This window comes from Mustela putorius, unplaced genomic scaffold (genome assembly GCF_011764305.1).
Source record: "Mustela putorius furo isolate JIRA1106 unplaced genomic scaffold, ASM1176430v1.1 tig00003871_pilon_pilon_pilon, whole genome shotgun sequence".
Taxonomy (NCBI): domain Eukaryota; kingdom Metazoa; phylum Chordata; class Mammalia; order Carnivora; family Mustelidae; genus Mustela; species Mustela putorius.
Window position 1 is genome coordinate 13162523 of NW_025422023.1, and position 24861 is coordinate 13187383.

Consider the following 24861-nt stretch of genomic DNA (forward strand, 5'->3'; position numbering starts at 1 on the left):
ATTTTATTTATTTGGGTCCTTTCTCTTTTCTTTTTGATAAGTCTGGCCAGGGGTTTATCAATCTTATTCTTTCAAAGAACCAGCTCCTAGTTTCATTGATTTGTTCTATTGTTTTTTTGGTTTTTATTTCATTGATTTCTGCTCTGATCTTTATGATTTCTCTTCTCCTGCTGGGTTTAGAGTTTCTTTCTTGTTCTTTCTCCAGCTCCTTTAGGTGTAGGGTTAGGTTGTGTACCTGAGACCTTTCTTGTTTCTTGAGAAAGGCTTGTACTGCTATATATTTTCCTCTCAGGACTGCCTTTGTTGTGTCCCACAGATTTTGAACCGTTGTGTTTTCATTATCATTTGTTTCCATGATTTTTTTCAATTCTTCTTTAATTTCCTGGTTGACCCATTCATTCTTTAGAAGGATGCTGTTTAGTCTCCATGTATTTGGGTTCTTTCCAAACTTCCTCTTGTGGTTGAGTTCTAGCTTCAGAGCATTGCGGTCTGAAAATATGCAGGGTATGATCCCAATCTTTTGATACCGGTTGAGACCTGATTTAGGACTGAGGATGTGATCTATTCTGGAGAAGAATGTGTATTCTCTTGCTTTGGGATGAAATGTTCTGAATATGTCTGTGATGTCCATCTGGTCCAGTGTGTCATTTAAGGTCTTTATTTCCTTGTTTATCTTTTGCTTGGATGATCTGTCCATTCCAGTGAGGGGAGTGTTAAAGTCCCCTACTATTATTGTATTATTGTTGATGTGTTTCTTTGATTTTGTTATTAATTGGTTTATATAGTTAGCTGCTCCCACGTTGGGGACATAGATATTTAAAATTGTTGGATCTTCTTGTTGGACAGACCCTTTGAGTATGATATAGTGTCCTTCCTCATCTCTTATTATAGTCTTTGGCTTAAAATCTAATTGATCTGATACAAGGATTGCCACTCCTGCTTTCTTCTGATGTCCATTAGCATGGTAAATTCTTTTCCACCCCCTCACTTTAAATCTGGAGGTGTCTTCGGGCTTAAAATGAGTTTCTTGGAGGCAACATATAGATGGGTTTTGTTTTTTTATCCATTCTGATACCCTGTGTCTTTTGATTGGGGGCATTAGCCCATTAATATTCAGGGTAACTATTGAGAGATATGAATTTCATGCCATTGTATTGCCTGTAAGGTCACTGTTACTGTAAATTGTCTTTGTTCCTTTCAGATCTACCACTTGTAGGCTCTCTCTTTGCTTAGGGGACCCCTTTCAATATTTCCTGTAGAGCTGGTTTGGTGTTTGCAAATTCTTTCAGTTTTTTTGTTTTGGAAGCTTTTAATCTCTCCTTCTATTTTCAATGATAGCCTAGCTGGATATAGTATTCTTGGCTGCATGTTTTTCTCGTTTAGTGCTCTGAATATATCATGTCAGCTCTTTCTGGCCTGCCAAGTCTCTGTGGATAAGTCTTCTGCTAATCTAATATTTTTACCATTGTATGTTACAGACTTCTTTTCCCGGGCTGCTTTCAGGATTTTCTCTTTGTAAATAAGACTTGTAAATTTTACTATTAGGTGACGGGGTGTGGACCTATTCTTATTGATTTTGAGGGGCGTTCTCTGCACCTTCTGAATTTTGATGCTTGTTCCCTTTGCCATATTGGGTTATTTCTCTCCAGTATACCTTTTGCTTCCCTCTCTCTTTCTTCTTCTTCTGGAATCCCAATTATTCTAATGTTGTGTTGTCTTATGGTGTCACTTATCTCTTGAATTCTCCCCTCGTGGTCCTGTAGCTGTTTGTCCCTCTTTTGCTCAGCTTCTTTATTCTCTGTCATTTGATCTTCTATATCACTAATTCTTTCTTCTGCCTCATTTATCCTAGCAGTGAGAGCCTCCATTTTTGATTGCACCTCATTAATAGCTTTTTTGATTTCAACTTGGTTAGATTTTAATTCTTTTATTTCTCCAGAAAGGGCTTTTATATCTCCCGAGAGGGTTTCTCTAATATCTTCCATGCCTTTTTCGAGTCCAGCTAGAACCTTGAGAATCATCATTCTGAACTCTAGATCTGTAATATTACCATGTCTGTATTGATTAGGTCCCTAGCCTTCGGTACTGCCTCTTGTTCTTTTTTCTGTGGTGAATTTTTCTGCCTTGTCATTTTGTCCAGATAAGAATATATGAAGGAGCAAGTAAAATACTAAAGGGGTGGCAACAAGTCCAGGAAAATATGCTTTAACCAAATCAGAAGAGATCCCAAATCATGAAGGGGGTGAAAGGGGATACAAAGAGGTTCAGAAAGAAAAAAATAAATAAATAAAGATAAGAAACAATTAAAAAAAGAAAACGAATAAAGAAAAAGTATAAAAAAGAAAAATATAGATATTAGATAAACTAGATAAAAATGTTAAAAAAGAAAAGGGTAAAAGTTAAAAAAATTTAGCAAAAGAAGAGAAAAAAATTGAAAAAGTAAAAAAAATTAAATCAACTGCAAGACTAAAGAATCATGTGGAGAAAGCCATGAGTTCTGTGCTTTGCTTTCTCCTCCTCTGGAATTCTGCTGCTCTCCTTGGTATTGAAACTGCACTCCTTGGTAGGTGAACTTGGTCTGGGCTGGATTTCTTGTTGATCTTCTGGGGGAGGGGCCTGTTGTAGTGATTTTCAAGTGTCTTTGCCCCAGGCAGAATTGCACCACCCTTACCAGGGGCCGGACTGAGTAATCTGCTCTGCTCGGGTTTGCTTTCAGGAGCTTTTGTTCCCTGAGTGCTTTCCGTAGAGTTTTGGAGGACGGGAATAAAAATGGCGGCCTCCTGGTCTCCGGCCTGGAGGAGCCGAGACCCCGGGGCCCCACTCCTCAGTGCGCCCTTAGAGAACAGCACCCAGTAACTCACTCCCGTCTGCCTGACCTCTGGCCACGCTCCGAGCTCACAGAGCCTCAGTACATATTCTTATTTGTAAACCCTATTAACATGGACATCAATTTGTCACTCTTTTACATAAAGTGCTCTATCAATTTTTCTCTCCTTTATTACCGCATGTGCTTAATTTATTCTACTCTGAAGTAGATTACATACATTTATGTAAACTTGAATTAAATATTAAGATCTAATATACATATAAACTAAATGAGCTTGTTATAAGCAAAAATATTCTTCTCAGTCATTATTCACACATGATTCATCAAATAGAAACTCAAAACTTAAGCTATGTTTTCTGAAGGTAAACTACTACAGAGAAGTTTATTTATTCTCATATTTTGATTTCAGAACTTAGTTTACTTGGCTAGATCATGAAGCTAAGAAAATACTTATCTACATTATAATTTCTTAATGAGTAAGGAAAGCACTACAGTAATACTTCAGAAGGCACGCTTAAGTTGTCCTATTAATGCTTACCACTGATCATTAGAACATTAAAGAAATTCAGGATATTTCAGTGTATTCACTTTTTTAGAACACATTCTTAATGTGTATGATTACTAACAGTCACTAAAGATTATATTTGTAGTTGAAACATAATCATTTGTGAGACACTTACCCAATGTAAGCAAAAATTTTAGTCTTTCAGAAATATCCAAGCTCTGAAATAATTTTCTTCCCTGAATAAAACAGGAAAACAAATTCACGTTAACATTTACATCTTTTTTCAGGGAGGCACTTTTTCCCCTCAGAGATGAAAATGATTTTATCAGGTATCTCTTTTTTTCTTCAGAGGTTTTATTTGAATTTTAAAATAGTGTCACTAAGGAAAAATTATTGGTTTGACATTCAAACATTTCATATATTTAAGGATCATTATATTCTAGTTTAGAATCAAACATTCTTCACTTTTGAGAGCTATATATATCTGGTTGTCTAGAGAGATTCCAGGCCACCAGGTGCCTTATGTAAGGGACTGAGATGACCCTGGGAAAGATTCATATTATCCTTACATTTACCCAACTAATTCTTACTTATATATCATTATCCAGGTAATCTGCTGTCTCCATTAAGAAACATTCAATGACATGCCTTCCTCCTCCCACAATGAATTAGACAATCAACCTTTGTGCTCCCATAACACCTGCTATATTTATTTTAAGATACATATATTGTATTTTAATTGTTTCCTTTATTCAGTTTCAGGGTGCTTCTTGAAATAGAGTCTGGAGTCAGTCATAACTTCAACAATTAATGTGTCAAGCAACAATTGTGTGCCAAATTGGACTTCTGGCCACAAGCTATATAACCTGGGCAAATACTTAACCTCCTTAGGTTACACTTTTCTCATTTATAAAACTGGAACGTTAACTATACATGCCATAGAGGTTGCAGTGAAGATTACAGAATGTATAAAAAAGTGCCTCACATTTTTTGCACATAGAAAATCATTCATAAATGTTGGCTATTATTATTATTTTTTTTTTTTTACAAACAAATTAAACGTATAGGACCCTTTAAGTATTCTTAGAAGGAAAGTCTTAAGAATATAGCCTGGTCTTTATGTGGAGAAAAAAAAGACCATTTTTGTTTTGTTTTGTTTTGTTTTTTAATAAAGAGAGAGCAAAAAGATTCCTTAAAGTGTTGCCCCCTGCTCCTGTTCTCTTGGAGCTGACTTGTTAGTGCCTCATTCTTCTCCCATGCCCTGTCAGAAGGCGGCATTAAAGACTTATGAAATTAGGGTCACCTGGTTGGCTCAGTAGGCTAAGTCTCTGCCTTAGGCTCGGGTCATGGTCTCAGGGTGCTGGGATTGCGCCCCGTATCAGGCTCTCTGCTCAGCGGGAAACTTGTATGCCCCTCTCTCTCTGCCTGCCTATCCACCTACTTGTGGTCTCTCTCTGTCAAATACATAAAATCTTTTTTTTTTTTTTTTTTTTTTTTTTTTTTGTCTTTTAAAGATTTTTTTTTTTTATTTTTTATAAACATATATTTTTATCCCCAGGGGTACAGGTCTGTGAATCACCAGGTTTACACACTTCACAGCACTCACCAAATCACATACCCTCCCCAATGTCCATAATCCCACCCCCTTCTCCCAAACCCCCTCCCCCCGGCAACCCTCAGTTTGTTTTGTGAGATTAAGAGTCACTTATGGTTTGTCTCCCTCCCAATCCCATCTTGTTTCATTTATTCTTCTCCTACCCACTTAAGCCTCCATGTTGCATCACCACTTCCTCATATCAGGGAGATCATATGATAGTTGTCTTTCTCTGCTTGACTTATTTCGCTAAGCATGATACGCTCTAGTTCCATCCATGTTGTTGCAAATGGCAAGATTTCATTTCTTTTGATGGCTGCATAGTATTCCATTGTGTATATATACCACATCTTCTTGATCCATTCATCTGTTGATGGACATCTAGGTTCTTTCCATAGTTTGGCTATTGTGGACATTGCTGCTATAAACATTCGGGTGCATGTGTCCCTTTGGATCACTACATTTGTATCTTTAGGGTAAATACCCAATAGTGCAATTGCTGGGTCATAGGGCAGTTCTATTTTCAACATTTTGAGGAACCTCCATGCTGTTTTCCAGAGTGGCTGCACCAGCTTGCATTCCCACCAACAGTGTAGGAGGGTTCCCCTTTCTCCACATCCTCGCCAGCATCTGTCATTTCCTGACTTGTTGATTTTAGCCATTCTGACTGGTGTGAGGTGATATCTCATTGTGGTTTTGATTTGTATTTCCCTGATGCCGAGTGATATGGAGCACTTTTTCATGTGTCTGTTGGCCATCTGGATGTCTTCTTTGCAGAAATGTCTGTTCATGTCTTCTGCCCATTTCTTGATTGGATTATTTGTTCTTTGGGTGTTGAGTTTGCTAAGTTCTTTATAGATTCTGGACACTAGTCCTTTATCTGATATGTCGTTTGCAAATATCTTCTCCCATTCTGTCAGTTGTCTTTTGATTTTGATAACTGTTTCCTTTGCTGTGCAAAAGCTTTTGATCTTGATGAAATCCCAATAGTTCATTTTTGCCCTTGCTTCCCTTGCCTTTTGCGTTGTTCCTAGGAAGATGTTGCTGCGGCAGAGGTCGAAGAGGTTGCTGCCCGTGTTCTCCTCAAGGATTTTGATGGATTCCTTTCGTACATTGAGGTCCTTCATCCATTTTGAGTCTATTTTTGTGTGTGGTGTAAGGAAATGGTCCAATTTCATTTTTCTGCATGTGGCTGTCCAATTTTCCCAGCACCATTTATTGAAAAGGCTGTCTTTTTTCCATTGGACATTCTTTCCTGCTTTGTCGAAGATTAGTTGACCATAGAGTTGAGGGTCTATTTCTGGGCTCTCTATTCTGTTCCATTGATCTATGTGTCTGTTTTTGTGCCAGTACCATGCTGTCTTGATGATGACAGCTTTGTAATAGAGCCTGAAGTCCGGAATTGTGATGCCACCAACGTTGGCTTTCTTTTTCAATATCCCTTTGGCTATTCGAGGTCTTTTCTGGTTCCATATAAATTTTAGAATTATTTGTTCCATTTCTTTGAAAAAGATGGATGGTACTTTGATAGGAATTGCATTAAATGTGTAGATTGCTTTAGGTAGCATAGACATTTTCACAATATTTATTCTTCCAATCCAGGAGCATGGAACATTTTTCCATTTCTTTGTGTCTTCCTCAATTTCTTTCATGAGTACTTTATAGTTTTCTGAGTATAGATTCTGTGTCTCTTTGGTTAGGTTTATTCCTAGGTATCTTATGGTTTTGGATGCAATTGTAAATGGGATTGACTCCTTAATATCTCTTTCTTCTGTCTTGCTGTTGGTGTAGAGAAATGCAACTGATTTCTGTGCATTGATTTTATATCCTGACACTTTACTGAATTCCTGTATAAGTTCTAGCAGTTTTGGAGTGCAGTCTTTTGGGTTTTCCACATATAGTATCATATCATCTGCGAAGAGTGATAATTTGACTTCTTCTTTGCCGATTTGGATGCCTTTAATTTCCTTTTGTTGTCTGATTGCTGAGGCTAGGACCTCTAGTACGATGTTGAATAGCAGTGGTGATAATGGACATCCCTGCCGTGTTCCTGACCTTAGCGGAAAAGCTTTCAGTTTTTCTCCATTGAGAATGATATTTGCGGTGGGTTTTTCATAGATGGCTTTGATGATATTGAGGTATGTGCCCTCTATCCCTACACTTTGAAGAGTTTTGATCAGGAAGGGATGTTGTACTTTGTCAAATGCTTTTTCAGCATCTATTGAGAGTATCATATGGTTCTTGTTCTTTCTTTTATTGATGTGTTGTATCACATTGACTGATTTGCGGATGTTGAACCAACCTTGCAGCCCTGGAATAAATCCCACTTGGTCGTGGTGAATAATCTTTTTAATGTACTGTTGAATCCTATTGGCTAGTATTTTGTTGAGTATTTTCGCATCTGTGTTCATCAAGGATATCGGTCTATAGCTCTCTTTTTTGGTGGGATCCTTGTCTGGTTTTGGGATCAAGGTGATGCTGGCCTCATAAAATGAGTTTGGAAGTTTTCCTTCCATTTCTATTTTTTGGAACAGTTTCAGGAGAATAGGAATTAGTTCTTCTTTAAATGTTTGGTAGAATTCCCCCGGGAAGCCGTCTGGCCCTGGGCTTTTTGTTTGTTTGGAGATTTTTAATGACTGTTTCAATCTCCTGACTGGTTATGGGTCTGTTCAGGCTTTCTATTTCTTCCTGGTTCAGTTGTGGTAGTTTATATGTTTCTAGGAATGCATCCATTTCTTCCAGATTGTCAAATTTATTGCCGTAGAGTTGCTCATAGTATGTTCTTATAATAGTTTGTATTTCTTTGGTGTTAGTTGTGATCTCTCCTCTTTCATTCATGATTTTATTTATTTGGGTCCTTTCTCTTTTCTTTTTGATAAGTCGGGCCAGGGGTTTATCAATTTTATTAATTCTTTCAAAGAACCAGCTCCTAGTTTCGTTGATTTGTTCTATTGTTTTTTTGGTTTCTATTTCATTGATTTCTGCTCTGATCTTTATGATTTCTCTTCTCCTGCTGGGCTTAGGGTTTCTTTCTTGTTCTTTCTCCAGCTCCTTTAGGTGTAGGGTTAGGTTGTGTACCTGAGACCTTTCTTGTTTCTTGAGAAAGGCTTGTACCGCTATATATTTTCCTCTCAGGACTGCCTTTGTTGTGTCCCAGAGATTTTGAACCGTTGTGTTTTCATTATCATTTGTTTCCATGATTTTTTTCAATTCTTCTTTAATTTCCCGGTTGACCCATTCATTCTTTAGAAGGATACTGTTTAGTCTCCATGTATTTGGGTTCTTTCCAAACTTCCTTTTGTGGTTGAGTTCTAGCTTTAGAGCATTGTGGTCTGAAAAATATGCAGGGAATGATCCCAATCTTTTGATACCGGTTGAGTCCTGATTTAGGACCGAGGATGTGATCTATTCTGGAGAATGTTCCATGTGCACTAGAGAAGAATGTGTATTCTGTTGCTTTGGGATGAAATATTCTGAATATATCTGTGATGTCCATCTGGTCCAGTGTGTCATTTAAGGCCTTTATATCCTTGCTGATCTTTTGCTTGGATGACCTGTCCATTTCAGTGAGGGGAGTGTTAAAGTCCCCTACTATCATTGTATTATTGTTGATGTGTTTCTTTGATTTTGTTATTAATTGGTTTATATAGTTGGCTGCTCCCACGTTGGGGGCATAGATATTTAAAATTGTTAAATCTTCTTGTTGGACAGACCCTTTGAGTATGATATAGTGTCCTTCCTCATCTCTTATTATAGTCTTTGGCTTAAAATCTAATTGATCTGATATAAGGATTGCCACTCCTGCTTTCTTCTGATGTCCATTAGCATGGTAAATTCTTTTCCACCCCCTCACTTTAAATCTGGAGGTGTCTTCGGGCTTAAAATGTGTTTCTTGGAGGCAACATATAGATGGGTTTTGTTTTTTTTATCCATTCTGATACCCTGTGTCTTTTGACAGGGGCATTTAGCCCATTCACATTCAGGGTAACTATTGAGAGATATGAATTTAGTGCCATTGTATTGCCTGTAAGGTGACTGTTACTGTATATGGTCTCTGTTCCTTTCTGATCTACCACTTGTAGGCTCTCTCTTCTCTTTGCTTAGAGGACCCCTTTCAAGATTTCCTGTAGAGCTGGTTTGGTATTTGCAAATTCTTTCAGTTGTTGTTTGTCCTGGAAGCTTTTAATCTCTCCTTCTATTTTCAATGATAGCCTAGCTGGATATAGTATTCGTGGCTGCATGTTTTTCTCGTTTAGTGCTCTGAAAATATCATGCCAGCTCTTTCTGGCCTGCCAGGTCTCTGTGGATAAGTCAGCTGCCAATCTAATATTTTTACCATTGTATGTTACAGACTTCTTTTCCCGGGCTGCTTTCAGGATTTTCTCTTTGTCATTGAGACTTGTAAATTTTACTATTAGGTGACGGGGTGTGGGCCTATTCTTATTGATTTTGAGGGGCATTCTCTGAACCTCCTGAATTTTGATGCTCGTTCCCTTTGCCATATTGGGGAAATTCTCCCCAATAATTCTCTCCAGTATACCTTCTGCTCCCCTCTCACTTTCTTCTTCTTCTGGAATCCCAATTATTCTAATGTTGTTTCGTCTTATGGTGTCACTTATCTCTCGAATTCTCCCCTCGTGGTCCAGTAGCTGTTTGTCCCTCTTTTGATCAGCTTCTTTATTCTCTGTCATTTGGTCTTCTATATCACTAATTCTTTCTTCTGCCTCATTTATCCTAGCAGTGAGAGCCTCCATTTTTGATTGCACCTCATTAATAGCTTTTTTGATTTCACCTTGGTTAGATTTTAGTTCTTTTATTTCTCCAGAAAGGGCTTTTATATCTTTCGAGAGGGTTTCTCTAATATCTTCCATGCCTTTTTCGAGCCCGGCTAGAACCTTGAGAATTGTCATTCTGAACTCTAGATCTGACATATTACCGATGTCTGTATTGATTAGGTCCCTAGCCTTCGGTACTGCCTCTTGTTCTTTTTTTTGTGTTGAATTTTTACGTCTTGTCATTTTGTCCAGATAAGAGTAAATGAAGGGGCAAGTAAAATACTAAAAGGGTGGCAACAACCCCAGGAAAATATGCTTTAACCAAATTAGAAGAGATCCAAAATCGTGAGTGGGGAGAAAGGGGATAAAAAGAGGTTCAAAAAGGAAGAGAGAAAAAAAAAAAAAAAAAAAAAAAAAAAAAAGAAAAAAAAAAAAAAAAATTTTAAAAAAAAAGAAAACACCTAAGAAAAATGTAAAAAAAAAAAATATATATATATATATATATATATATATATTAGATAAACTAGTAAAAAATCGTTAAAAAAGAAAAAGGTAACAGTTAAAAAAAAAAAAATTTTACCCGAAGGCGAGAGAAAAAAAAAAAATGAAAAAGAAAAAATTAAATTAACTGCAAGACTAAAAAAAAATCACAGGAAAAAAGCCATGAGTTCCGTGCTTGGCTTTCTCCTCCTCTGGAATTCTGCTGCTCTCCTTGGTATTGAAACAGCACTCCTTGGTAGGTGAACTTGGTCTCGGCTGGATTTCTTGTTGATCTTCTGGGGGAGGGGCCTGTTGTAGTGATTCTCAAGTGTCTTTGCCCCAGGCGGAATTACACCGCCCTTACCCGGGGCCGGGGTGAGTAATCCGCTCGGGTTTGCTTTCAGGAGCTTTTGTTCCCTGAGCGCTTTCCGTAGAGTTCCAGAGGACGGGAATACAAATGGCGGCCTCCTGGTCTCCGGCCCGGAGGAGCCGAGAGCCCAGGGCCCCACTCCTCAGTGCGCCCTCAGAGAACCGCGCCCAGTCACTCCCGTCGGCCTGACCTCCGGCCGCGCTCCGAGCTCACCGAGCCTGCGACCGGTTCAAGGTAACACGGAGCTGCGAGCTCACTGTCGGCTCTGTCTCTGTAGCCGGCCTTCCCGCTCCAATACCCGCAAGCTCTGCGACACTCAGACACCCCGGATCCTTCTGTGACCCTGCGGGACCTGAGGCCACGCTGACCCCGCGTGGGCTTCGCCCCGGTTTAGCCTCTGGAGCGATGTCCCTCAGCGGAACAGACTTTTAAAAGTCCTGATTTTGTGCGCGGTTGCTCCGCCGCTTGCCGGGAGCCGGCCCCTCCCCCCGGGGTCTATCTTCCCGTCGCTTTGGATTCACTTCTCCGCCGGTCCTACCTTTCAGAAAGTGGTTGATTTTCTGTTTCCAGAATTGCTGTTCTTCTTCTCTTCGATCTGCCGATGGATTTTCAGGTGTTTGCAATCTTTAGATAAGCTATCTAGCTGATCTCCGGCTAGCTGAAGCAGTCTCAGCCTGCTACTTCTCCGCCATCTTGACTCCTCCCCCCAAATACATAAAATCTTAAAAAAAAAAAAGACTTATGAAATTAGAACTACAGATAGATCAGTGAAAAAAAAGTTGCCATTCCTCTCTCAATTTTTTACATTATCTTATTAATCTTTAAGAAATACAGGTTTGATTTTATCAATATCTTCTTTAAAAATTTAAATGGTCCCCCAAGCCTTATGTAACTTAAATATAAACTTCTCAATTTAGCATTCAAAATCTCCTAGATATCTTTTCAATCTAGTTTCTTACTATGTATCTACCTGTGATGAACACACACTCACACACACACACACACACACACACAGCAGTTCAATTTGATTACTTGCAATACAGTGCATATACTCTGTATGATGATATGATATGACTGATGATTACATAAGATCATATGATTTTGGCTTATGTTATTTTCCTACAGTAATTTTTCTTCATTGTTATCAAAATTTTATACATATCCTTAATTGCATTGCCACTCTTGAATGTTAATTTTGTGAGTTAAAGATTTCAAAATTCAGGGACGCCTGGGTGGCTCAGTTGGTTGAGCAGCTGCCTTCGGCTCAGGTCGTGATCCCCGGGTCCTGGGATCGAGTCCCACATCGGGCTCCTTGCTCGGCGGGGAGCCTGCTTCTCCCTCTGCCTCTGCCTGCCTCTTTGTCTGCCTGTACTCGCTCGCTCTCTCTCCCTTTGTCTCTGGCAAATAAATAAATAAAATCTTAAAAAAAAAAAAAAAAGATTTCAAAATTCAAATTACTTTCTCTCAGCATTTTGATGACATTGTGCCACTGTTTTCTAACATCCAAATTACTAAGAGGTTTAACGTCAATCTCATTCTTGGTAGGTAATATGTCTTTTCTGAAACATTTTAAGATTTTCTCACTGACACTGATAAAGTCATCATAGCTTACTAAAGGCAGGCTGGTGTGTTAAGAGTACAGCTTTGGGTATAGTTGGTGGGTACAGATCTGCTCAAGTACTTATTATGATGTAACTAGGACAGGCTGATTAATTTTTCTGTACCTCAATTTCCTGATCTGTAAACTAAAGATAACTATTAGATAAATTTTATAAGACTGTTGTGAGTATTGATTGAGATAACAGAGATTAGAAATGTATCTGACTTTTGAAAAGTTCTTAATAAATGTTACCCACTATTTCATTACTGGTTGTCTCGTAAAAGTTTAGTATATGATTTCTAGGTATTTGTTGTTGTATGTTGTGCTTTTTTTAAAAAAAAAAACTGTTTTATAAGGTAATTAGAGGATTCTTTCAAACGAAGAAATTTATACTCAGCTTCTGATACTACTATATGACAGATATGAGAATATCTGGCTCTATCCTCCCTATTTATTTATTTAAAATTTTATCTATTTATTTGACAGAGAGAGAGATCACAAGCAGGCAGAGAGGCAGGCAGAGAGAGAGGGGTAAGCAGGCTCCCTGCTAAGCAGGGAGCCCGATGCAGGGCTCAATACCAGAACCCTGAGATCATGACCTGAGCCAAAGATAGATGCTTACCAACTGAGCCACCAGGATATCCCTCTCCCTGTCTTTTAAAATTTATATTTTCAATCTCTTTATTTCTTTGTGACATAATCTAAGATAATTACTCAGCTTTACTTTCTACCTTCAATGTGTCTAGTTTCCTCTGATCCATCTAGTTATTTCAATAGTTACATTTTTTTCTCTTAAAATTCTTAACTGGTTCTTCTTTTCAGTAAATATTCTTGATGAATAGTCTCTATAATTGTTTCACAAACGGAACTGTTTCCTTTATCTCCTAAAGAACACATACTTTTATATTAAAGTCCTTTCAATGGTGTAAATTCTTCTATTTGTTGTTTCTTTTTTATTGCAGATATATGTATTTATATCATATATCATATAGTAGATGCATTGTTTTAGGTGTTTGGTATTTCCTAGATATGTACTCACCTATATACATCTTCTGGACTATGGAAACTTCTGGGCAGCAGGGTGGCTATATAGCCTAGTGACATAGCAAGAATTTCCTAGCAAACCTGTTTTGGTATAGTTTTTCCTCTATTTCCCAGGGCTCCTAGTGTACAAACATTCCCCTTTTAGTTATTAGTGTGCTATTAATGTATATATTAATATTTTTATCAATTTTAAAGTTTTGATGAGGTAGAGGGAGATTTAAGCTTATGTTCAATATGCCATTCTAAAGCTAGATGGTCTAAACTTAAGTATCACTTAAAATGTCATGAAATCCCTATTATGAAATTAATATTTCCTTTCTTGGAATTCACATAACTCTTCTGTGTTTATCTTCGATGTTTATGGATTTGAATTAAATTATAAGCTCTTTGACAATGTGTCTTAATCACAGTTTACCGCCTATTGCATCCGTCATGATGTTATACACAGAGTAATTAGTCATCTACATTTGTTGAACTGAATTACTCATACAAGACACACCCCGGGGGGTGCCTGGGTGGCTCAGTGTGTTAAAGCCTCTGCCTTCGGCTTGGGTCATGGTCCCAGGGTCCTGGGATCAAGCCCCGCATCGGGCTCTCTGCTCAGTAGGGAGCCTGCTTCCCTTCCTCTCTCTGCCTGCCTCTCTTCCTACTTGTGATTTCTGTGAAATAAATAAATAAAATCTTAAAAAAAAAGACACACCCTGATCATTAGTAAAGAGTTTAGATATATGTGATGTAATAAAAAGGAAAAGCTGTATATTTCACATTTACACTTACACTTCACATTCAGCATTCCAGTAAGAGTTTTCATTTAGGCTATGATTTTATTTTTTTATTTTTTATTTATTTATTTATTTTTATTTTATTTGACAGAGAGAGAAATTAAATTAAAAATTTTTGCTAGGAAGATTTTAATCTAATCATCATAATACAGGTCTTTCATGTCCAGAAAACAAGAGAAAATATATATGCATCTTAAATAATTTTAAAATTATTGTGTCCCTAGGCTATGATTTTAAACAAAAGTGAGATTTGCTATCATTTAATATCAATGAAAAGTAAAATGACATTTTCCCTTACAAAAAGCAGTGCCAATATGTAAATTATTTTATGATTAAAAGTATAATCATAAAATATTATGATCATATTTTTCTTAATCATAAAATATTTTAGTACAATAAAAGATAACAGTGATGGACTATTTGCTATGTAACGCACCATACTTGTTTCATTTAGTTTTTCTAACAACTATGTAATATAGACAAAAAATTTCTGCTTGTAAAGACCTCAATGTCCGAGTAAAGTACACAAATGTGACACATGCTATAATAGAAGAGGACAGCAAGGAAGATAAGGACCTAATGCTGGCAGGTATTTGAAAGTAGGACTGAGAGACTGTTAGTTGTCCCTCCAAATCCATTCTCATTGCTTTCTCAATATTTATGTGTCCCAGCTAAAGACTGTATTTTTAGTGTCCCTTGTACAGATGTGCCATGTGGCCACATAAGTAAATTGTAACCAATGAAATGTAAAGGGTTGACATTTGCACTTTTAGATCATCTTTTTAAAGAACAATTATCATGAACTCACTTATCTCCTTCCCTTATGCCTAAAAAATGATAAAGAAACAACTTTGGAAACCAGACGTTTGAGATTGGTGGAGCCATAGCCTAGCTTTGTGCACAACATGGACTGCTGTTAAATCAGGGAAAGAACATCCATGTTCTTTAAGCTACTATATTTTTAATTTCTTTCTTTTCAATAGCAACTTAGTCTTTGCCCTAATAAATATAGAGAATATCTGAGAAAGATCTCATAAAACACAATTCAACTACTAAGTGATTCTTGTAAGAAAACAAGAGGAGAGAAGAAGGTATTTTGGGAAAAAAGAATACCACAGAAAGGGGGACCATGAAGATATCAAAGAGTATACATAGCTTTAGGGTAACTCTTTCTAGAACTGTTTAATTTTTTATACTTAGTACAGTATAAATTCTTTATATTTAGTAAAGTATAAATACTTTATAAAGATACCAAAATGATAAGCAAATAGATTGTCAAACAGGATTTTTTAATAAGTCATACTGAGATTTAAGCCTTTTTCCCCTTATATCTAGTCAAACCACAAAGCAAAAATATGTTACTAAATAGCTTTCTTATCAGAAAACCTATTTTAGGGGTTGCTGGGTGGCTCAGTCATTAAGTGTCTGCCTTCGGCTCAGGTCATGATCCTAGGGTCCCGAGATTGAGCCCCACATCAGGCTCCCTGCTCAGCAGCATGCCTACTTTTCCCACTCCCCCTGCTTGTATTCCCTCTCTCGCTGTGTCTTTCTGTCAAATAAATAAATAAAATCTTAAAAAAAAAGAAAAACTTATTTTAATAAGCACAAAATTTCTTTTTATCAGTTTAATATTTCTCTATACATACCACACAAAGCTCAAATAAAATGATTCCAAGAGACCACACATCTGATTTGGGGCCAGAAGGCAATGGTTTTTCACTTGACACATGATCAGTGGTTTTGAAAATTCCTTGTGCAATTACCTCAGGTGCCAAGTATGATGGATACCTGCAATGATACATTAAACAAATGAATAGTTACTACAAACTACAAAGGGAGAAAAAGTAGTACTACATGTTTACTATCTGTTTGATAAGATCTATGTAAAAGTCCAGTGCAATTAAATTAAAAATTTTTGCTAGGAAGATTTTAATCTAATCATCATAATACAGGTCTTTCATGTCCAGAAAACAAGAGAAAATATATATGCATCTTAAATAATTTTAAAATTATTGTCTCTCTGAAGCATTAATTCCTTTCATTGCTTTCCTCTCTTTTTAATACATTGCCATCTTGTAGTAGTCTGTTTTCAGGTGTTTTATTTTCCTCCTTATTGCCTGTCTTCTCCTTACACTTAACTATTAATTAAAGTGCATTTTATCTTGGAAAATAGTACATATTCTTTTGAGTAGTAGAAATGTCAATATCTTTAAAGAAACATAAACTGAAAACTAAAATTCTCTCCCATTTCTGTGCTCTAGGCACCCCTATGTATTTATAGATATAGATAAACTTGACCATCCATCACCACTACCCCACAGGGCAGCATACTATACATTTTACTTTGCACAACTTTTTTTTTTCATTTAAAGTATATTTTAGATATTATTCTATAAAAATAAGTCTAGACTGTCTTATTCTCTTTGAAAACTGCCAACAATTTTATTGTACTAATAATGCACATAATTAAAAAATGCACTAAATTTATTTGACAAAACACTGAAGAACATTTTGGAAGTTTCATTCCTACATGGATAATCAATTGAGCCCTATTCCATTTACTGAAAATGCTATCTACTCCCAACTAGTCCACAGTATCAGTTTCTACCACAAAGAAAATCTCTACATACATGTTGATCTGGATCTTGGCTACCTATTTTGTTCCACTGGTAAATTTGCTGACACCATACCATTATACTATCTTAAGTCTATAACATTATATAAGTAATTGTCAACAATTGCTAAGACTAGTCCTCTCAAAACACACACATCTTTTCCCAAAATCTATAAGGAACTTACCAAACTCAACACCCAAAGAACAAGTAATCCAGTCAAGAAATGGGCAGAAGACATGAACAGACTTTTCTCCAAAGAAGATGTACAAATGGCCAACAGACATATGAAAAAATGCTCAACACCATCACTTAACATCAAGGAAATACAAATAAAAAACAATGAAATACCACCTCACACCAGTCAGAATGGCTAAAATTAACAAGTCAGGAAACAAGAGATATTGGTAAGGATGTGAATAAAGGGAAATCCCTTTACACTGTTGGTGTGAATGCAAGCTGGTACAGCCACTCTGGAAAACATTATGGAGGTTCCTCAAAAAGTGAAAACAGAGCTACCCTATGACCCAGCAATTGCCCTACTAGGTATATACCCCAAAGTTACAAATGTAGTGATCTGAAGGGGCATATGCACCCCATTGTTTATAGAGCAATATGTCCACAATAGCCAAACTATGGAAAGGGCCAGATGTCCAACAACAGATGAATAGATAAAGAAGATGTGGTATGTATATATACAATGGAATATTACACAGCCACAAAAATGAAATATTGCCATTTGCAACAACGTGGATGGAACTAGAGGGTACTATGCTAAGCAAAATAAGTCGGTCAGAGAAAGACAAGCGTAATATGATTTCACTCATATGTGCAATTTAAAAAATGAAACAGAGGAATAAAGGGGAAGGGAGGAAAAAATGAAATGAGATGAAATCAGAGAGAGGGACAAACTGTAAGAGACTCTTAACCATAGGAAATAAACTGAGGGTTGCTGGAGAGGAATGGGGTCGGGAATGGAGAAAATGGGTGATGGGCATGAAAGAGGGCATGTGATGTAATGAGCACTAGGTGTTATATGCAATTGATGAATCATTGAACTCTATCTCTGAAATTAATAATATATTATATGTTAATTAATTGAATTTAAATTAAAAAATAAAACGTTGGCTCTCCCCCACCCCCCCAAAAACCACATAAACCTTTTAATTTATCTGTAGGAGTGTCTAGGTACTTTTCAGATGTTTGTTCTCTCTATATATACATTTAGAACTAGCTTGTCAACTTGTTTCTCCCTCCCTTTCTCTCTCTCTTACACGCACACAGAGCTGGAATTTTTATTGAAATTAGATCAAATGTAACACAGGTTGGGGAGAATTGGCATTTTTCTGATACATACCCTAACAATCTATGAGCAAGTATCTATATTTATTTAGGCCTTTCATAATGTCTTTAAAAAAAGATTTATATTTCTTTCACAGAGGTGCTTTCACAGAAGTGAAATACCTGCTTAGATTCTTTTTAGGTATTTCACATTCTTTTGCTGATGTGTAAATAATTTCTTAGTATTAATTTTGTATCTAGCAACACCGCTAAACCCTCAACATTTATGGGAGAATTCTTTTGAGTAGTCTGTAGATGAGCAAATCAGTTATGCTTAACTGATTTGTTTATAGTGACAGTTTTGTTTCCTCCTTTCTATAACTTTTAGTTTTTTTGCTGCCTTCTGTGGTAAAATTGCTAACATTAAAATAACTGTTGATAGTTGACCTCTTTGTCTTTTTTTTTTTTTTTAAGATTTATTTATTCATTTAGTTGAAAGACAGAGGTCACAAGTAGGCATAGAGTCAGGCAGAGAGAGGAGGGGAAGCATGCTCCCTCCTGAGCAGAGCCCGATGGGGGGTTCGATCCCAGGACCCTGGGATCATGATCTGAGCTGAAGGCAGAGGCTTTAATCCACTGAGCCACCCAGGTGTCCTTATCCTCATCTTTTAAAAATACTTTTAACCTATCACCATCATAGTTTCTCTGCAGAAATTTCTGTCAGTGTTAACCATGAAGAAATTTTGAACATTTTGAACACTTCTTCTTTTTATTACAAAAAGAACGAATGATTCTTTTCTTTTTATATGTTAATGAGTTTAAATACATTAATTACCTAATGTTTAACCAACCTTGCATTCCTGGACTTTTTATTTCTAGTAATTTCACTTTGAAAATTGAAAATTTTATTTTCTTTATATATAATTTATAATATTTATAATAAATTATAAATTTTACAAATAAAATTTCATTATATATCTATATATAAATATATCTATATATTGATTTATATAAAATTTCTTTTCCTTGCCCAACTGCATTCATTAGTGCCAGGTATACACTGGCAAATGATAGTGGTGTTAGTAAATATTTTGTTTTAAACCTATTAACTTCGGGGTTGAAATCTATCTACTAACAGGGAGATATAAATAGATGGGTGATTTTCACTACATTAAGGAAATAGTTACATAGTCCCTTTTTATTAAGAATTTAATAAAGAATGTTATGATAAATCTATCAGTTGTTTTTAAGAGACTACAGAAATGATTACTTGATCTTTTTTACTTTTGATATATTGTCCTATTGAATTATGTTTATAGATTGCCTAAACCATCTGTATATTGGTAGAATAAACCACACTTGATAGTTATCTTCTATATGCTTCTGGTTCTTGTTGACTTTTCTATTAGAATTTTTTATATTAATATAACATACTTATATAATAATAACAGATAATCAAGTATGGGTATGATTTATACTTAAATATTTTATGTGGTACCTAGGGAAGACCAGGATTAATGTTATATACTAGGTTATGAAAAAGGATATTGCAAGCTTTTCCTTTAAAAATAACCTTGAGGGCGCCTGAGTGGCTCAGTTGGTGAAGTGATTACCTTCGGCTCAGGTCATGATCTCGGAGTCCTGGAATTTAGTCCCACATCAGGCTCCCAGCTCCATGGGGAGTCTGCTTCTCCCTCTGACCTTTTATCCTCTCATGCTCTCTCTCACTCTCTCTCAAATAAATAAATAAATAAATAAAATAAAAATAAGCTTGAAATGTATAGTATTGTAATTTAAATGGCAACAAACTTAACCACGAGGCACAGGTTTGGTAGAATTTGCCTGTGAGTCAGTCCAGGTATCTCTGTAGGGAGAGGTAATTCCTTCTACATTTCTATAATTGGTATTAGATTTTAAAATTTTCTTTGGGATTAAGTTTTGGTATTTTCATATTGTATTTCCCTTTCTTTTATTCTAGTTTTCAAATTTGCTCAGAGCTAAGCAAAAAAATAATTTATTGAGTCTTTTTATTTTATTTTATTTTTTTAAAATTTTTATAAACATATATTTTCCTGGTGATTCACAGACCTTTATTGAGTCTTCTAATGTTCTCTACCTCTCTAGTTATTTTTCCTTTACTCTATCTTATTTTGTGCATTTGAGTAAGCCATCTTTTTGCTGATTAGGCTAACTAATAAATTTTTTTAAAGATTTCATTTATTTATTTGACAGAAATCACAAGTAGGCAGAGAGGCAGGCAGAGAGAGACGGGTAAGCAGGCTCCCTGCTGAGCAGAGAGCCTGATGTAGGGCTCGATCCCAGAACCCTAGGATCATGACCTGAGCCGAAGGCAGAGGCTTTAACCCACTGAGCAACCCAGGTGCCCCTAATACATGTTTTTATTACAGATGCATTTCTTTTTGTCTCTCAGTACTTTACTATAGTCTGGTGATAGATATTATAGAAACTTGGTATAGGTTAACTTCAGTATACTTTACTAAAGATAAACATTTGTATTTATAAAGTACAGTAAAGTTTTTGGCAGGAAATTCAATGGTAAATATAAAGGAATTGGTAAGAAAATCGTGTTATTGTATAAAATATTTTCCTATCACACTAAAACACTATTAATGTCTTCTGTCTTCTAAACTCATAAATGTAAGTCATTTTATTTAATAAAAAAGACAAAGTCTTTATAAACAGTATATTCTATAAAATGTGTCAAACTGCTAACTTTAATTTTCTAATGAATTTATTTTATGACTAATTCCACAAAACCTTAAGTTGATCTGCTGAGATGGAAATTATTTCTCCTCTCAGTGAATCCCCATGGTATTTTATCTGTATCTTTCTTATAGTTTTCAAATGATTATAAGATACTTACTTTACTTGTTTTATATATGACATAAAAGTCTATACACAATATGTAATATTATACATTTTTATGTTTTGTTTTTGTTTATGCTTATATTTAGTATACAAAAATTTACCCTCCTTTAATACAAACAAACTTGAGGGCACTGGTGTATCTTATTCATTTTTATAAACCTTCAACAACTACCAATAAAATTTAAATATAAGATATATTCAGTAAATTTTTGTTAAAAAATAATATTTCTGGGTGTCTGGGGGCTCAGTCCCTTAAGCATCTGCCTTTGGCTATAATCATGATCCTGGGGTCCTGGGATTGAGTCCCCTATCAGGCTTCCTGCTCAGTGGGGAGTCTTGCTTCTTCCTCTCTCTCTCCCTCTCCCTCATGCTTATGTACTCTGTCCCTCTATCAAGTGAATAAATAAAATCCTAAAAAAATAATAACATTTCCTATCAAAAATGCCAATTAAGATGGTCTTACAGATAACTTAAGCAAACAGTATCAGACACATTGACAATTCTTATATTTAAATCATATAGCCTAGAAATAAAAGAAACAAAAACAGCGTTAGAAGAGAAATGAAAATGAGGGGAATTCTGCCTTACTTATTGCATATGTGCATATCCTTTCTTCATTTATCATCAAATTTAGTCATAAGCATAATTATCTGTATTTTTCAATCCCATGGATATTAGATTACTATGAAACCTGGCAATAATGACTATAATCAAAATACATTTAAGTATTTGGTACATCTATGTAACATATGTAACGTAGGCATTCAAATATTACTTTCATTTCTCTTCCTGAATTTTTCTGTAGCCACCTCCTCACACTATGATTGCTAATACTTACATTTAAAATATGTCAATTAAGTCAGAGAATATAGCTTAAATTCAATGGGTAAGTTAGACTTTTACATATCTTTACACTTTAATGTAATGATAATGATGACAGTAATATATACTTTTAATTTGCGCATATATTTCTCTCATATATAAATTAGTATTGAGCCATTTTGCCCAAGGTGATCATATTGCTCTTCTAAATGGCATCTGTGGAGACAACTAAAGCCTAATGGAAAAAGGATGGACTTGATGTTATAGTATTTGTATTCTAGTTTCAATTCTAGCACGTATTCTATATGTGGTCAGGGTTTCTTAATCTGAAAACAGGAATAATAATGTTTATCTCACAGAACTGTTATAAATACTAGTGAGTACTATTTTTATAAAAATGGAAAATATGATATAAATGCAATGTTGTATTTTTAATCACCATCACCTTGATATGCCTAGAAGGCAAATTGTTTATTTTTAATCCTGATTTCCAGTACATCTTATCCAAAAATAATGGTGTGGATTGTGAAAGGCCAAGTAATACTATAGGTAAATTGTTATATCTAAGACTTCTGACTGTGATCTCTAGAAGCATAGAGGTTAGCTTTGCTCTAAAATTATTTCCCTTTTAATCAAGAATTAATTAAACTAATAAAAATAACAAACCCTAGGATTGTTTTTAAATGTAGATTATCTCTTTTCAACAAATATCTCTTTAGCGTAGCATTTTAACACTCAAAGAAAATTACCAGAACTTTGCTGTATGACTGGTGAGGCTTTCATCATCTGTTTGATCTTTTAACAAGGTATTAAGCTACTGGCCAACTGAAACGAATGTCCAATTTCTAACTCTACAATATTTTGAAACAGATGTTAACATTTTACTTTGTTGTTCCTTAATATTTGTCTTTTGAATCAACTGCAAGCTTTTTTTGGTGTAAATATTTTCTTTCATGCCTTAGCTGTTTGATCACTTTATTTTTCCTGGCTAATGTTTCACATTTTGCTCTTTGATACTTTCTGGTCAGACCCTTTGGGTCCAAGACTTCAAAGTAACCCAGACCAAATGGCACACAAGACCAATTCTATCCAAGCATTTTAAATTCAAATGTAGTTCTTCAAAATACTTGATGTGCTTTATGAAAAATCACTTCCTTTCTTCCATTCATCACTAGTAAACCTAAAGCATCTTTAAGTAAAAGGCAAAAAAATTAAAGCAATTTTTGTTTGCATTATGTTTTTGGAGTTCTTTTTCAGACAGCTTGATTTAGACAACATGAAGAAGCATTAGCAATCACATTTACTTCCTGTGAGACCACTGCTCCCCAAAAGTTACTTCAAAAGGCAATTATCACATAGGAAAGAAGACACTGGAGCTTTATAGTGAACTTATTTTTATTATACTCAAAAGGGTTTTTTATAACAAATAAAATGTAGGCTATTTTTATAAATTGTTGTTTTCATGCTTGTTAAACAATGGTTTTTTTCCTATGACCAAAGTGTTGGTATATGAAACTGCAAGATTATTAATTTATGTACCTTAATAAATGTGCGATCAAAAGAGAAAATTTTCCATTACACAATGAGCTTCTTGAGGATAGGAATCTATCTTACCCATTTTTGCACATTCAAGCATCCAGAAGAGAAGGTGTTCAGTAAATATTGTCTTAATAATTAAAGGAAGGAATGATAAGCAATTTATTTTAAGATTATTAGCGATGGCCTAATAAAAATTTTTGGTAAGAAATCTATAATCTAATCATAAAGATAAAAGGGTAATTTATAAATGAATCCCTTTTTAAAAAACATCTAATTAAGCAATGTTCCTGCAGAAACACATTCCATGACTTCAAAGCACAATTCTTGCTAATGGAGTGACAGAACTAATTTCAGAGAGCCCAAAGAGCAAAACACAAAAGGTACTATTAAAAAAATCACAAAGCAATTGAACAATATGAATAAGGTCTCTAGATTAGATAACAGTATTATATTAATTTTAATTTCCTTTTTTGATATTTGTTTTGTGGTTATGTAAGAAAATTCCTTACTTTAGGAAATACAAACTGAAGCATTAAGGGTAAAAGGTCATCAGATGCACTAATTATTCTTAAATGATTCAAAAAATATTAATATACACATATACCTATATGTGTAAGAAAAAATAAATAAAGCAAATGTAATGAAATGTTGACATTTGGGGAATCTGGGTTAAGGCTATATAGGGATTCCTGTACTATTTTGAAACTTCTATGTACTGAAAATATTGCCAAAATTAAATATGCAAAAAATAAAAGAATTATATTATTAAAATGTCTAAAAAGAAACCATACAATAAATGTAACACAAAAATCTGTATCAGAAGCATCTGATTAATAAAAGGATAAAATAAACTTTCCTTTCTTAGAGGCCAACATAAACTAGAATTTCATAGCAGAAGTGATCAAATAAACCTCCCTAAATTTAAACATAGACTTTCAGGTGTAGACTCTACCCCAATACCTCTTATACCTACAGTGACTTAATTTGAGTCTTAATATATGATTATATCTTATGGAACAAGAATTGTAGAAAATATTATAAGAATGCTTTTTCTCAGCCTTTTAAGGAACAAGCATTATCATTGTAAGAATCTGATCAGCCTTCTTTCCTTAAATTTACCCAATTCTGGATAAAATGAAATTAATCAGTAAGCATTATAAAGTGAAGAAGGTCGATAACCTCTTAGCCTCTCTTCCAATTCAATGAAATATCAACATTAGATATCTTCTGGGCACTGGAAAAACTCACCGTCTACTTTTTAAAAGTATATGGAAAATTAAAATATGCTAATAAAGAAAAGCTAGTTTTGTGGAGAAATTAATATCACTAATAATGAAATATATATTTTGTCAACTATTACAAAGTTTACGACACAACTCAGAAAAAAAGAGAACACATTCTTACCCAATTGGGAAATCAACATCATCACCATGAGCTGTCATGTGATAAAGTCCAAATTTAGCCAATTTAACATGTCCCTACAATAATAATAAAAATCATTATTAAATGTTTTAATATTAGTAGCAGGAAAAAGTATCATTATACATTTCATAAGTAAAGAAATCACCAGACAGGTATATTAAGAAAAAAAATTAATTTGTCATAATTTTAGGTTATCATAATTTTATTTAAAAAGTATTTGCCAATGTCTGAAACCTGCTTTACACTCATTACAAATATATGTATAAGTATATGCATATGTGTATGTATGTATATACACATATATATTACTTATATATAG

General features: G+C 35.0%; 1 protein-coding gene across 3 annotated transcripts in view; it reads right to left on the bottom strand.

Moving 5' to 3' along the window:
- Positions 1-24861, bottom strand: part of TBCK (TBC1 domain containing kinase) — a 213846-nt gene that overhangs the window by 138262 nt on the left and 50723 nt on the right. For all 3 annotated transcript variants that reach the window (XM_004748121.2, XM_004748122.2, XM_004748123.3), the window contains exons 5-7: positions 24525-24598; positions 15624-15765; positions 3508-3568 (exon numbers count right to left, since the gene is read on the bottom strand). In XM_004748121.2, the coding sequence (XP_004748178.1) occupies positions 3508-3568; positions 15624-15765; positions 24525-24598 (277 nt within the window). The remainder of the gene's footprint in view (positions 1-3507; positions 3569-15623; positions 15766-24524; positions 24599-24861) is intronic.